The sequence below is a fragment of the Botryllus schlosseri genome, chromosome 8, assembly GCF_051294905.1.
Source record: "Botryllus schlosseri isolate E-star chromosome 8, Bs_hap1, whole genome shotgun sequence".
Lineage (NCBI taxonomy): Eukaryota > Metazoa > Chordata > Ascidiacea > Stolidobranchia > Styelidae > Botryllus > Botryllus schlosseri.
Window position 1 is genome coordinate 12278599 of NC_137243.1, and position 15235 is coordinate 12293833.

The 15235-nt window shown below is 45.4% G+C and overlaps 1 protein-coding gene across 1 annotated transcript; it reads right to left on the bottom strand.

The window, feature by feature from the left end:
- Window positions 1-3374: 3374 nt before the first annotated feature.
- LOC145444060 (A disintegrin and metalloproteinase with thrombospondin motifs 4-like) lies at window positions 3375-14825 on the bottom strand. The gene is made up of 13 exons (XM_080321971.1): window positions 14018-14825; window positions 13690-13950; window positions 13450-13624; window positions 10285-10379; window positions 10017-10226; window positions 9045-9178; window positions 8826-8981; window positions 8290-8619; window positions 8085-8224; window positions 6051-6251; window positions 5590-5759; window positions 5366-5523; window positions 3375-3941 (listed from the first exon to the last, which is right to left on the bottom strand). The coding sequence occupies exons 1-13, from the start codon at window positions 14678-14680 to the stop codon at window positions 3590-3592; spliced, it is 3045 nt and encodes a 1014-aa protein (XP_080178097.1). The 5' UTR covers window positions 14681-14825; the 3' UTR covers window positions 3375-3589.
- Window positions 14826-15235: the final 410 nt, after the last annotated feature.

A 15235-nucleotide genomic window follows, 5' to 3' on the forward strand; every position in this document is an offset into this window, starting at 1 on the left:
CACAATGTTGGTTCCTTCCTTGACAGTTTACAAATAATTTGCTAGCGTCCATTTCACTTCTACATTCGGAAGGTATATCATGTTGTATGCATAATAAAATTTCTAGCTAAAAGATAAGCATATTTGAGCAAGCGAAGAAATTCAGTACTGAAATTACGTCATTATTTATAGACATGTGTTAATAACTGCAGTCAAAATCAAAATTGTCGAGGGTAAAGAAATGAATTGATTTCCACTGGCTATAAGCCATCGTCGACAGATTCCGGTTATCATGTTATAGAGTAGGCCTACATAGCAGGGGTGTCAAGCTCAGATTGCATCGCAGGCCGGATTCAAACCTTCAAATCGGTCGCGGGCCGGACCAGTCAACTGATTACAAACTATTTCCTCGTGCCCTTGCTTTTCCCTTGAATATTTTATTATCAAGCATATATAGATAATACGCGCGATCATATGGGTGTAATTCTAGCAAGTCACACCACCGTTTATTCGCGAATAATGTAATTGGCAAAAATACGATAATTTTCCGGTTGAATACAGTTAAGTACCGATGAAACAGTGACGCTAACGGCGATATAACTTTGCATATTTCTATGCTAAAGCTCACTTGCTTTAGTCGTAATCTGGCGTTATCCCTGTGGATGCGCATGCGTTGTGAGCAATCTAAGATATTTAACTGTGAACCCGGACGTTGGAATTTGGTTTATTAATATTAAAATACGAATCGGGTTTTTCAAGAATCCGGGGACCTGTTGACTCGGAAGAGACAAATCAATGCGGCCATACATCCTTAAAGTACTTATTGATGTATCTAAAATATTTTCCATATAAACTGCATATAACGGTTATGAATTGACATTGATGCTCCTGCGAATAGCTACTTTTTGATCCATTTTACTATAAAAATCTGAACTCATTGTGCAATTTTTTCCTTGTCGAAATGGGGTGTCATGTCAATGTCACCAAATTCTTCCTAATGGTAACTAGAGTAAAACCAGGTAGTTATAATGTGGTCTATGAACAATCACTATCATTATTATTGCACATGGAATTACAGTGACGCTTATCGCCGTTTAGGCCTTGTGCGTCACCACACAGATATTGTACAGTTCAGATGCATTGGCTTTGTACAGCTTAAGAATCGTCATCTTCATCTGCAGCTTGATCATGGGACGACTTTCAATCACTCTTTCATTCACTATTCAGGCATATCCCCTTGCATTCGTCCGTCTTCGAGTCTCGGCTGCACATAGCAGATGGTCCCAAATGGGTGTCGAACCACCGCCATTAGTGTCGTGACGCTAGTGCTTAACCAACTGCGCCACTCGCTACCCTTCGTTGAACAGTTGAACATGTTCAGCATTTGCTGTCTCGGTGTAATATTTGATGGAAAGAGTTCCTGCAAAACATATCAACATTTGTTACTAATGTGCTGGATATTATAGGAATTTTTCACAATCTACTCAGAATTGCTTCGCGGTCCGGATAAAATCGTCTGGCGGGCCGGACGCGGATACATAAGAAACATACATAAGAAACACGATACATATCATCTGAGACGAGGTGATATAGATAAGAATTTTTTTTACATCTCATCTTCTGACTCCACGTGAAGTGGTTTTGTCGTGCTTTGGTTGGCACCCCTTCATCCCTGTAATTTGTGAATTTACATTACGGACTCGACGCAGCCCTCAGAATGGAAATGAGTTTTTTCAATCGCCGCGTGTGGAATTCTTTTACTTATCAAAAGCGTCAATCACGAATTCACAATATAGAAATATTCTTCCACGGATTTTTGTAAGTTACAATGAGTGAGAATTAACATGCATATGCCGTGTTGGGTGTTGCACAGCAGCAGGTTGACTTCTTGAAGTTTTCCCAGACGACTGAAGACAACAGCTGTATAATTGCAGCCGGCGATAGTAGCATTCCAGTGTACATCAAACCGCATAAATTTACTATCAAGAATGTGGGCATGGTGTTATAATATTTACACCGCAGCAGTAAAACTTTACGGAGTAGAAAGTTTGCTGACCTTATAGGTTCAGTTTGTGCTGACAGGGTAGAAAACTCGCCTGAGGATCGCAGATGCCGAATAACAACGTTGTGCTCAACGCGGATTTACGACGCTGACATGCGTAGGTAAACGTGCTTTGACCACAGACGGAATATTCTAGTGGCGGAGGCCAGTTTTGCGCGATCATTTTTATTGCCGTAGCTGCGTAAGATCTGGAATGCGGCCTGCATTTCGTACTTTGACCCATAAATCTAGTCGCAATTGTGTACGCTGTGTATACGTACTACTTAGGCCTACACTTGCATTGTGGAAATCCTTGATCTGCATCTTATTACCCGTTTACCCCTCACTAGTATTAGCAATGATCAGTAATAATGTTAACATAATGCTATATTTGCATTTTTTTCACGTAGTTGAATTCGAATCGATTAAAGTTTTACCCAGTGACTTTCAACTTATAGTTATAGTTGGAGAGTATAGTATTTGCAGGTAAATTTGCAACGTGTATACGAACGAAATCTAAATATCTCTATGTTGTGTGATAACGCGAGCGTCAACATTTCCCCTCGTATTGTACTGAGCTACATGTGTGACTCTGGATACGCATTTACTCATATTGTATAATGCCGTCGCTAAGGATCGGCAAAAAGTCTCGGCGCCATCGTCCAAAACTACTTTGTCAATCTCTCATGGCGGTGCACTTCACACCTTCCACCTCGTTACTCTGTTTGAAGTAAATTAAGTCTGCCTTCGAAAGCACTGCTGCCTGCACTTGAATCTCACTGCGCCACAAATTCACAAAAGTCGATTAATAGTTTTCCTGTTTATTTGCGGTAATCATTTTTTTGGAAAAGAGGTCAGAAAATAAATAATAAATAACATTTATGAAAAAAATGGTAATATTTATAAAAAGAGATGTTGCAAAATGCGATAGGATAAAGGCACGGTCGCGCAAATTAGCAGAGGAAATGTGGGACTCAATCAACAGCCTCCGCGGCACTCGAGACCCGATCACAGTACAAGAATCAACGACTGGCAGCTTGCGAGCCGTCCCAAACAAGGACCGCTGGCAATTGACAAGCGTCACTACCGAATTCCTTGTACACCCACAATATCACGATATAACAGACCCTGGCATTGGCGGATGCTAAAGAAATCTGCATGGCAAACCGCGACAGATGCATTCAGACACGCGAGAAGCATATGAAAATAGAACTACTGTTCGGAAACGCGGCCGTTCCGTAGTAATAGAGACGGCAAAACGATTTGATGCAAAATAATACGAAAAAAGGCTATCATAATATCACAGTGACTCAAAAAATCTGGCTGAATTTTCGGTAAATCAGAGTCTTGTGGCTGACGGGCGTTCGGGCCCGTTACGGAGTGATATCATCGGGAGCTTAGCGCCGATGTATACGCACAGTGTGCGGAGACACAGTCTCCCGCCCGGTCTCTCCGACTCAGACTGTGTCGTTCCCTAGCACAGCCATCGCGGCCGCGTATCTTTCCCACGCCTTGGGTCACGTTTCAGGTTGCATCACCAAGCATCACTGCCTCCAACAGTCTGATCCCTCACGGGCACGCTGCCCGCATGCAACCGTGCCTCGTGAAAGGCTTCACACCGGCGCACTGCGAGTCGGACAGCCTCTGTCCGGACTGCGTCTTGCAAGTCACGCTCCTGTACTTGATACCCCTGTCGCACGACCGTGAGCAGGGCCCCCATCGGCCTTCTACCCACATTGGTTTGCCGCCGAAACGAGATACCAAATGCGGCCCGCTAGGTTCGTGCCGTCTAGTGGAGATTCCGGTCACTGTCTTTTTGGGCTTGCTTCTCGTCGGTGGTCTAGTGGTAGCGGTGGTGGTGGTGGGCGCGCAGGATTTGATGCAAGGCAGTTGATGGTATGGTTTTACTCTCGACTCGCATCTGCAATGAAAACGACACGGTTTAAGATCGGATACTACGATAATATATGAAGCAGAAAACTGCGATGTAAATGCGTGGGTGAGAAATGTTTTCACGATAGTATAAGGTGGAAAATATACGATTTTCCTGCTGTATCGGATATGACGCCGTTATTAAACCAATCACTCTGTTCCGATTGAGAGTAATATAAACGCGCAATGGTTTTAATTTTTAATCTTGACGAATCTCATCGCTCCTAATTGGTTTAGATTCGTGGGATATCGACTTAAAACTGTAGCCGCGTTCCGCTTGTGATGACCGTGAAGTTAAAAATATCGCTACAAAAGCGCTATTGTGTTCCTTGATCCCGTACTTCGGGCGCCTGAGGTTCGGTAATAGGCTCAAATCGCTTTAAAGTATCATAAAAGCCTCAATAACCGCTTCGGCAAAGAGGATGCTGGCTGATTACGATTTGCTTTCTTAACTACCAATTTCCTCGGCGCATGCGCGACCGCAACCAGCAAATTTTCAGATCGCGTAAAAAGGGAAATTTGCCAAATACCTTCCGTTACGCTAAATCGGGCCGTATCATAACTTTATGCAAAAACAGATTATCTCGATTTATTGGACATGACTCATGCGTGTATAAAGAGATCGCAAAAAAGACATCGTCAATCTACGCATATTTGCAAGTATCGCAAAGGTACTAATACTAATATCTGTTTAAAGGATCGCTGTGTGTATAGTTTACTGTGATACTACCGGTTTGAAACTGTGGCAGTAGGGCGTCGAAAAGTTCATATTCCCGTCGGCAGTAGTGTCACACCCATTGCCGGTATGCCTACATAACGCCGAAATTGAAAAGTCATCACAGGGATAAACAGGGAGTATGTGCGCTTGCGATCATACTATATGATATTGTGTCGAGGGCGTGACGTTCATCCGATTAAGAAAACGATAACTTATCATACATAAATTTCAATGACAAGATATACACGCGAAAAATTCGGGATTGGTGATTTTTCTTCATCCAATACTTCCGCCTTGTATCGAGTTTTGATAGCACGCCCGTATTGAACAAGCGCTGTATAATGTTCCGGATTTTTCGCTGAATGGTCAAGGATCAAAACTTGTATTGTTGTAACCTTTCCCGCCTCGTAACCTGCCCTCATTGTTACGTTTACGCCATGAAAAGCTAATCGCCGATCGCATTTCGTGTCCAATACGCGATATGAATACATAATATTGTATATTTTTAGGAAAACAAATATTTTTCTGTTTAATTGTACGACTTCATCGATGTTTGTTATGACATCAACTTCCGATGTCTGGCGTGGATCTGGTCTCGTACAGAGTACGATGTTTTGCGATCGTGATGCAGAGTATCGAAATACTAATTACATTTCTGGTCCGTCTTATGTTACGAATATGTTATCGATGCTTACCCAGCGACAACGTATCCCTTGCTGTCCTTACACACGACGTTGCGCGTTTTGAAACCGGAACCGCAGCTTCCGGTCTTGGGAGCACACACGGACCAACGCCCGGTCACCCACGACAGCTTCCCGCTTGGGGTTCTCGGCGCTTTGGTGGGCTTGCGGTTCTGTTAAAAGGAGAACAAGTTGACTTAAACTCATCCGCACCAGAAGTCATAAAATGTCGGACTTACCTTCCTTACTTTCTTCTTGTAATAGATGTACTTGATTCTCGGCGGTAAAATTCTCGCTTTCGACCCGATGCCCAGTGACAAAACTTGGATTTGCAGGTCCCCGGACAACTTGCCCGATATCTGAATTAGTTCGACTGCCTCTCCGACGCCAGTGTACCGTATGACGGTGTCTGCGAATTTAAAAACACAGTTGAAAACACGCCGCACGTATACGTATTGCTGCTAAGAATAATCGCTATGCTTCACATCGAAATCGATAAAAATGTTAATGCTACATTGTTGCTAAATCGCAAAATTGCGGCGCTAAGCCCCAAATCGCGTCGACGCCGTGCTCTTCGCGGGTATTAAAAGTTCAAGGCTACATAAGTCAAACGCGGAAATATCCGAGACTACACGATATTAAACCAAAATTGGCGGCGTACGCAAAGCCGGGTTGATAAGGCGATGAAACGTTCTCTCACCGTTCACCGTGATATCTTTGCGGTAAGTCGACAGCGTGTAGCCGCCGTTGAGAAGGTAGCTGCCGGTCCAGTCTTTAATAGCGAGGTAGTTACCGTCGGCCACCTTTTTTCTGTAGCCGTGCTGCATAATTTTAACGGAAGCGGCTCCAGCCGGTATCTTGACAACGTCGTTGTATCCGTATCGTCTTTTCTTGTAAACGCCTGAAATGCGAATAGAACATCGTAAGGTAAACCGTATGGGGTTGTTAAAGGTCGAGAAGGCGGAGCTAATTCCTTGCTGCTCGGACCAACTCGACACCGTCGCGTGGTGATCCGTAAATAATATAAACCGCGCGAAATTTCTCATTGGGCGATCCTATGTCCAAAGGTGGTAACAGTACCAATGATGATAACTTTGACCACCTCTGCATATGCATTCAGGTACGTATGTTCCGACAACGCAAAGCCCTTTCGGTATGTCACGGTGTGATCTCGGGAGACGGGGCATTTTTAGCGGTTTAGCAACGCGTCACGTATCATATCGCTTCTGCGATGCAGGCAGCAAGCCACTTCAAAAGCGCGCCGCGCTTTGAACGGATTTTGTCAAAACATTTTGAAGAAAAATGCGAAACGAAAACAAGGCGCTGGCTAGTAAATCGCGCGTTTTCCGCCGATTCCCAAACAGTAGCGCGATTGTTTTAACGGGATCGGATAATTGAGATGTCGGCGCGCTGGCAGGAATGAAATCCCAAGCTATATCCGCCGATAGAGATCGATCGAAACTACGAAAATCTCGCGGTCAGCACGGTTGACATTGGCGGCGGCGGGCGTTGAACGATGGTCCCGCGCGTCGAACAGCAACTGCCCGCAATTTAAAGCGGCCGGCGGCGTATCACACGCAGTGGCGATACCGCGTTGTGTACTTAATGAATTAAGTTTTACGGTAGGCGGCCTGGAACGCAGCGCTGGTCCAACCCGAACGCACAGCTCCGACAGCTCGCATCGTCACTTGATCGCAGTTTACAAAACAATGTACCCCGCTGAGTCAGAAGACTGCGATTATTGTGCGCGGATCTGGAGCGTGCAAGATTTTTGATTTTCGGATAAATTTTCGCGAGCAACGTGCCAGAATTTTATACACGACAAAAACTCGAACAGAAACGCGAGACTCGGTAAATAGTACAGTCGCCCTCGTGATTCTAAATATAGATGTATCCCTCACCGAACCGTGATGATATTTGCTTAAAGTCGACGTGGTATTTTTAAAACTATATTACACCGTTTTTGTTGCAGCCCCGTCGGCCAAGAGAATATCATTACTTATCTTGTCACTCAAGCCGGATTAAAGTTCTGCAACATCACTCAGTTGGATTATTTACCAAGCGAATCGGGGTAAGGTTGCGTTTTGATGGAACGCTTTTCAAATGTAGCTGTATTCAATACTGCAATGTCCGAAATATGAACGGTAAACCCGGCAATGTAATGTTCACCTCGACGCATGTTTTGTAAGAAAACGCCAAGCTACTAGTGTAAGTACACTTTTCGGACATTACACGCCGGATCGCATGCCCGGGTTTTATTACAAGTCGTGTGCGATTCCATATAGATTGCAGCGATACACGGAATCCGAATAAAGTCCCGCGGAGGGCTGCAAGAAAGTTGGCGCCCGCTGGAAAACTACACTTGCGCGGTTGGCGAAAATCCGTGAACCTCGCGACATATCGATTGTGGTAATCCGGCTCTAACGAAAACAGAAACTCGAAGACGACCGTCGTGGGATTGATAACAGCCGGCAACGTGATATAAAAGATCGAGAGGGAAGGGTCGTAAGGTAAGAATACCGAGTATATAAAACATCTCGCGTTACGGTGTGTGTGAATCATTAAATTGCGCTGCAAATCCTGTTTGGGGTAAGCAGGGTTTTAGAGTGGTTTGAGTAAATCGAAAGATCCCGTGTCACTGCAACAGTGACTGTCTTTGTGGCGTTGCGTTGCGTGCCTGACGCAGATTACGGTGTCGCTAACAATCGGGATAACATGATCCGTGAATGGTTACCTTTGTATCTTTTGCAGTGGTGATTCTTCCCTCCGCAAACCCCGCATCTATCGGTTTTCGCTTTGGACCCGAGGATCCCGTCGCAGCCCGCTTTCATGCAAATGCCTTGCACGCACACGTCGTTGGTAACGTGCGAGCACCTGTCGTGAAAGGCGAGATGTTGAGATGTCTCTGTCCTTCACTGTGCGGTGATATACCATCTTACCTGGTGCCGTCGATGACCTTGCTGCCGAGTATAACGTAAACTCCCGTCTGCACTGACTGACATGTGAGTTTGCATCTGTCGTTACCGCTGATATCGGTGTACTTCGGCGTCCACGTCGACGCGACATCGACTCCCAGATGCGGGAAGCTCTTTCCGTTGTAGACGGCGCACTGCTCGGCGCGGAAGTCGGAGAAGCGGCCGCTCTTCGGGCACTTGTTGGTGTTGCAGCTGCTGAAGCGCAGGCGCGCCCCGACGCAGTATTTACCGCCGTTTTCCGGGGCCGGGTTGTTACATTCGCGGCTTGACATCTGCACCCCACCGCCGCATGTTCTGAAGATGGATGGCGCGGTCAGTGGTGGTCAGTAACGAAGCGCTTCTACGTTTTCGAAATACTCAAATAGGTTTAGCCTACTTTAACTTGTACTTATGCAAAATTATTGACGTCGTTTTTACTTAGTACCAACGTTGACTACATTGACCCCCCTCTGGGTGTGGTATTTTCCGAATCAATCATCACGATTTCGTTTCGTGCGTACCTTGAGCAGTCTCCGAACGGTCCCCAACTGCCCCATTGGCCGTCTTTAGGCAGTCTCGCTTCGGTCACAGGCACGCATAGACCCTGCATGCAATTAAGCCCCGCTCCACAGCTGGTGCCGTCCGCTCTCGGGAAATGCCTGGTGTGACACTGATGCCTGAATGAATTTTGTCACCTGTTAGCAGATGAGACTATCGTCGATGCCAAACGGTGTACTCACGATCCGCCAGACTTGCGGCACCACAGTCTTTCGCATTCGCTCATGAAAGGACACTCGACGGCTCCCTTGCCGAATGACATTTCGCACTGTGCGTTCACGTCGTACATTTCCCCGGGCAATTGCGTGGGATAAGCCTGAAATGATCGCAAACAATGGTACCGTAAGTATAACAAAATCTCAACAGTCGAGGTAAGGGTCAAAGTGTCAACCGCCTATGTTTAACCTGGTATATACCTCAGTACCTTTATGCTTGTTTACTTTAAGATGTTGAATAGAAAAGAATTGCGTCTTTAGTTTACAAATATGTCATCGTTTTACAGTTTGTGCGATAAACATTACGAAATACTTTCGCGAGCAACCCTATATCAATTTGCTATATTAGGACGATTAGAGATATTTATATTATTAATGAGCAACATCGAGATAAGCGCACCTGGCTGCAAATCGATCACGTCATTAGGACGGCTTTAATGACATATTGTAACATGAGTTTCGGCGACTCTCGATTGCGAAAGGAAACACAGTAGCCGGGGATCGAAAAATCAAAATAAACAGCGCCTTTTACACCAACGCTGCAAGCTTCCGTTTAGCGGCGAACATGCGCTTTGTTCACGTGCGATACCTGTCGCTACAGCTGGGATTATGTTTATAGTTTTGATGGCATTGGATTATGATTCAAGTCAGGCTGCGCCGCGATGGTGCCAATACTGCGAGAAAGTGATTTCGCAATATTTCGAAACGGTCTCTAATAAATATAGGCATGTGGTTTTTCATCATTTGATAACAGCGTCTATCCAATAAAGAATATTACACGAACAGCGTCCTCTAATCGGTACTGCGACCGCAAATCGGGAGGTCGTAACGTGTTACAGATACAACAATGTTTAACATACAGTCGCACAGAAAACAGTCATGCTTTACTGTGATTAGATAAGAGTTTTGGTAGGCATGTGGTTTATCTGTATGTATTACCTTCGCCTTTCTTGGTTTGTCGTGCATGCATGTAGCTTGTCCACTTTGTAGGAAAGACGTGATCGCGTCTCGAGAGCACAGACTCCACGGCTGGTCGGTGTCTACGTGGTTCATCATTGAACTCATAATGTGCGTGTTGGGGTCGACGTGTGCAAACCTGCTGCGGCACAACTTATTGTCGTCGTGCATCATGCTCAAAACGTGCCCGATCTGAAACGCGTTTGTATTTATTTCTGTGTACACACGGTGTACGTGTTGACGCAATTACCTCGTGTGCAACTGTGTATGCTGCGGAGAGCCCGTCATCTTCCACGATCGCACAGCTGTGTCTGTTGGAACACATAGCTCCGACATCGGCCATTCCTGAAGAAATATATGTGTTTTGTTACAGGCTGCATGCGGTTTTGATAAAGGGGACTATAGTTGCTAGTTAGTCATGAGTGACGGTACGCAGGTACTGATCTGACGTCATTTGCCGCGTATTATGAGGTAATAATTAACAATATGATGGATCTGATCGCGATTTATTTTGACAATAGTCAACTGTTCCATTACAAAGTTGTAGGTAGGAAGATATGCTTCGGTAGATTTGCCAGTTCAAATGTTACAAATCATATAGTTTTAATTTCAAGTGAAACGCGCGTCACACACATTTGACAGATTGTCACGATAAGATGGTTAAGAACTCAAGGACACTCCACATGCATCCACTCTCAAGTGCTGTCCATTGTGGAAGCACTGCTGCCTAAAACAATCCTGAGAATACACTGGCGCGGGTCACCTGTATTCCATGGGTGGGCTGATGTTATTAGAGCTTGCAAACTCCCATGAAAATAGAAATTTATTAAATGACAACACCGGCATTCGTGGGTGAAGGGTGACGTTGCAGTAGAGAGCCAACGGACCAGATGGTGGGAGCCTGATGTTTATGTTTTGACGATGTGTCATACGATGCGGGGTAGCTAGTTTCTTTCGATTACAAGGTAGAAATGGACACCTTGTTGAACCTTCCCACCGAGGTGACTCGGTGCTACGATATTGCAAACCCGGCGAGGGCCACAATACGTCCTGTTTAATATTCCGCATGACCTGTCAAAGGTGGGAAATGCTACAATTAGAAGTCAAAAGCGGATATCTCTTTTAAGCAACGTTTATCGCGATGCTAAAAATAAATCCGTCCTATCTTGCAGCAATAATTTTGTTCCGGTTATACACATCTTTGCACGGGATCAAATTTCGTGGATCTCTTTTTACGGAGCACCGCTAATCTTCTCTCAAAAGTAACATGTGAAGCATTACGTTCAGCAACAAAAATAGCGAAATTTAAACAATGAACGGTCCTGCCGACCGCACACATATCCGGAGATATGACACGATAGTATAAATAGAAAAACAATCGCTGTGTTATGAATTTCCGATTAAAAGTTAAATATCCCGGGGATATAATTTGAAGGCCATAGTATCTTCACGCATCTCACACATAAGCTAAACTGTGCGGGTCGATTCGTACTTGGATTATGCGTTAGCAAGGCCGGAGCATAAATTTTAAATTAACACCGCAGCCAGCGATATTGACCCAAGTGCGCGCGCATCAGTCACGCTTCTTAAGGTCGTGATATCGTTTCTGTAACGTGCATATTATCAAAAATTTGTACCTTTCACAATTCCGTTATCGCCCAGATATATTACGATAAAATCGTACTTATTCTAAAATTCGTCTCGATTGTAATCGGATCGCGCAATATGTCAATTTAACGAGGGAGAAACAATGTTATCGCGCCCAAAACTTCCTCTATGTCATTGTGAGATTGTCCGGCGCGGCTGTATAATCGCACGCGACATGCTGAAATAAGCGTCTGCGGAATGCGCCATTATTACCAGAACAAATGCCGCGAAATTTGCTCCGATGAGTGGATATTAAACGGGGCACGGACGCGATTAAGAAAGCCACCTCGCGTTGATAAGGAAGGCGCGTTTCCATCTCGGTGACGCGATACACGAAGTCAAAATTTGTGACTTGAGCTTGCCCGAGATTGTCCCGCTGCCCGTGACTTACGATCTTAGCTATTTTCGGCGTGATCTCGCGCTCATTATCGCTGTTTTTGTTGCTATTTCGGGACGCTGTCCGCTGGGAGACGGGACGTTTTATCTCAAGAGAGCTACGATTCCGACACTTGCACAACAAGCACAAGCGTCACGCATCACACACAAGATCCCTCTCAGAAGCGGTGTATTATCAGGAACAAAAGGTTCGGTGTTTGGTCTACAAGAATGATATGATTGCATGATATCCATAGAGAAATTGCCAAGTAATCCCCGAGACACTACGTCCTACCGCGACAGGGACACGTTCCTTCGCCGTGCCTATGTTTTTACGGAGGCGTGGCAGCTTATTATCATTCAACCACCCAACATATCAATAACACCAAACTTTGGCAGTCGATCTTGTCGATATTAGTGAGATGACTTCTTTCAGTTTAGAATCGATCAAACTGCATAGGCGAGACGATGAGTCATAGGGGATAGTGCCAATGGCTGGTGCCTTTAACTACATAATCCGATCATATTTACACCGTGGAAAGTTTTCCGCGAAAGGCGCGCGGAAGAAGTATGAAAGGTCTATTGTTTCGGCGAGCGATGATACGTCAGGATAAGATATCTGTTCCTCTATATCACAGGTATGGTAAATACCTAAATAAATACGATTAACCGCTGCGGACGATGAGTCATTTTAGATCACGGAAAGAGGTCGCATGGTGGGACTGTAGAGGCGCGTTGCAACGAAACTCTGGACGTGGCCGGCTGCATTTCGTTGCAAAATGCACATTGCACAACGCCAACACTCAGACAGTTATGGAATCCGGTTACGTAACCTCAATCATTTAGATTCTATAGTACGTGAACACCTCGAGGCTGTGATAAAGGAAGTCAGTGCTTTGATATCAATCAGATACGCGATCGCTGCCAGGTCTGCCGGCGGCGGACGGGTTAATATCCTAGACCAAGTCTCAATTTTCTATGTTTTCAAGAAGTGGAAGTAGCAACAAATGAGAGACGCGGATCATGTCTAGGAAATAATGCGTACAAAACTAATCTCTCGTAATCTAGCTGGCGCCGGAATTGCAAATTGATCTAATCTGACAGTCACCTCGAGATTTAGATTTTGCCAACATTCTATCGATCTTTGTTCTCGCTTTCACGGTGCTGAATGCCAGTGTGTAATCAATTTCCACCGGTGCAATCAAAACAAACCGTTTTACTAGCACATCTAAGCGAGGAAGGGCATACGTCATCACGTCCCAGCTGATTCAGCGGTCACCCTGCGGCGTCGGGTCGTTGGCTGTTTCTTACCAATTCCCCAAACAGCCGCCGTTGCAATGTGACTCTGATGACTCGTGGGATTAAACTTGGCGCAACCGAGCGGGAATCTTACCGAGAGTGTCACAATCCGCCCCGCAGAGATCTCGTCTTGTTAACAGCACCGCGAGGTCGTAGTGATCGGGATCGTTGTCGTCCGGCGTGTTTTCGTGGCTTTGCCACTCGCAGAAGTCTCTCAGCGTTCTCTGAGCGTTGGAGGAAATGCGAAGGTCGTCGCCCGCTCTTTTGATCTAAACGACCGGCAGCGTATGAATCAACAAGCACTGGTACTGTTAATATTTGTTGCTCATCTTACCTTCACAACGCTGATCTTGATGGCGTTGCCAAGGCTGGGGTGTGAAAACACGCGGTTCGCCACCATCATGATAGTGAGTATGTAGTGCTCCAAGTCCTCTCCGTGATGCTCGGCCATGCTTCTGTCCGCCACAACTAGAGTTTCGATGTAATGCTGCCTGGAATTGAAGGCACGTTTCGTTCTGGACAGCACGCTGTCTTGCGGGTGGCCTGTAGCTGCGACACCGCTGTTTACCACAGCTGGCGCGCGTTTTCTTCTCAACTGCAAATATTAAGATATTGTAAATATATTTCGATATACCGATTAGCACTGGTAAACACAAACTCACGAGTCTAGTCATTTGGTCGACGCCGCTCATTAAATTCATGCTGTACCGATGATGGTGTCTTTCCTCGATGACTCCGCACGATTTCGATTGAGCCGATCTGGCCTTGCGCTGCAGGCTTCTTTTTTGGATTACGTGCTTTACGCTTTCGCCGTTGCCTCTCGCGGTCGGCTCGATAAACAGCTCCTCGGCTCCCGTGTATATGGTACCGAGAAGACCACCGCAGATGCTCATGCTGACTTCAGACGCGGGCTGGCCTACTACTTTTCCCTTGTAGAAGCATCCGAGCACGGACTGCGTGTTTTGCGGGACGGCGGAGGCGTTTGAGAAGGAGACAGTCGTGGTGAACGCCGGGGCGATCAAATCGTCGTCTTGCGTCAATTCGATAATGGTCTCTTTCCCGAAAGCAACGATCCTGTACCTCGGGTTATTGAATTCGGCGTCCAATAATTCTCTAGATATGTCACCGGCTTTCGTTCTGTAATGAATCTTCCCGGAATGCTTCGAATTATCGCCCTGTATCCTGTCAGGGGTGGTGACTTCAGTGTCGGTCATGGCGTTGCTTGGGTGCGAGCGCAGGTCTACCTTTTTGTAGGTTGAGTGTGACGAAACCAGCGCCACGTTCACGGATAAAATTGCGACAACGATTTTTTGAAGTGTATTCATCTTTAGGGTGTCTTTTTGCGAAATAAATATAATAAATATGAAGTGCTTTATTGCGTCTGTCGAAACGTTTCTCGTGTAGATCTCCCTTTCAACGCGTTGCTCATTTCAGAAAGGAGAGTGTACTGGCTGATGCAGATTTTAAAGATACGCTAATAAATAATCAAACTGAAAAAGTATGACGAATTGGAAGAATTTAGTCTAGTTCCCTGAATGAGATCTGAGGGCGACGCCAAAATAAGCAAGCCTCTTCCGAAAAGATAAACATTAACCAGCAAGGTAAAGCAATAGAGTCTTTCTCTCTTCATGGAGAGGTACTTAACAACTTCAAGTCAACGCCTGGTAATTGTAGCCTTGCTAAGAAAAACTAACATCAAAAGGAAATAATCCTTGTCCTATAAGAAGTTTATCTTTCGCATTTTCGAGTGCGACCTTTGGCGACCGACTTTGCTGGCGGTACGGCTACTCCTGCGAATCATCTCTAGCCATTGATGACAGTTTTTATCTATATTTCCTTTGCGATGTGTACCTGTCTAATCCGGATGTTACATATCACCA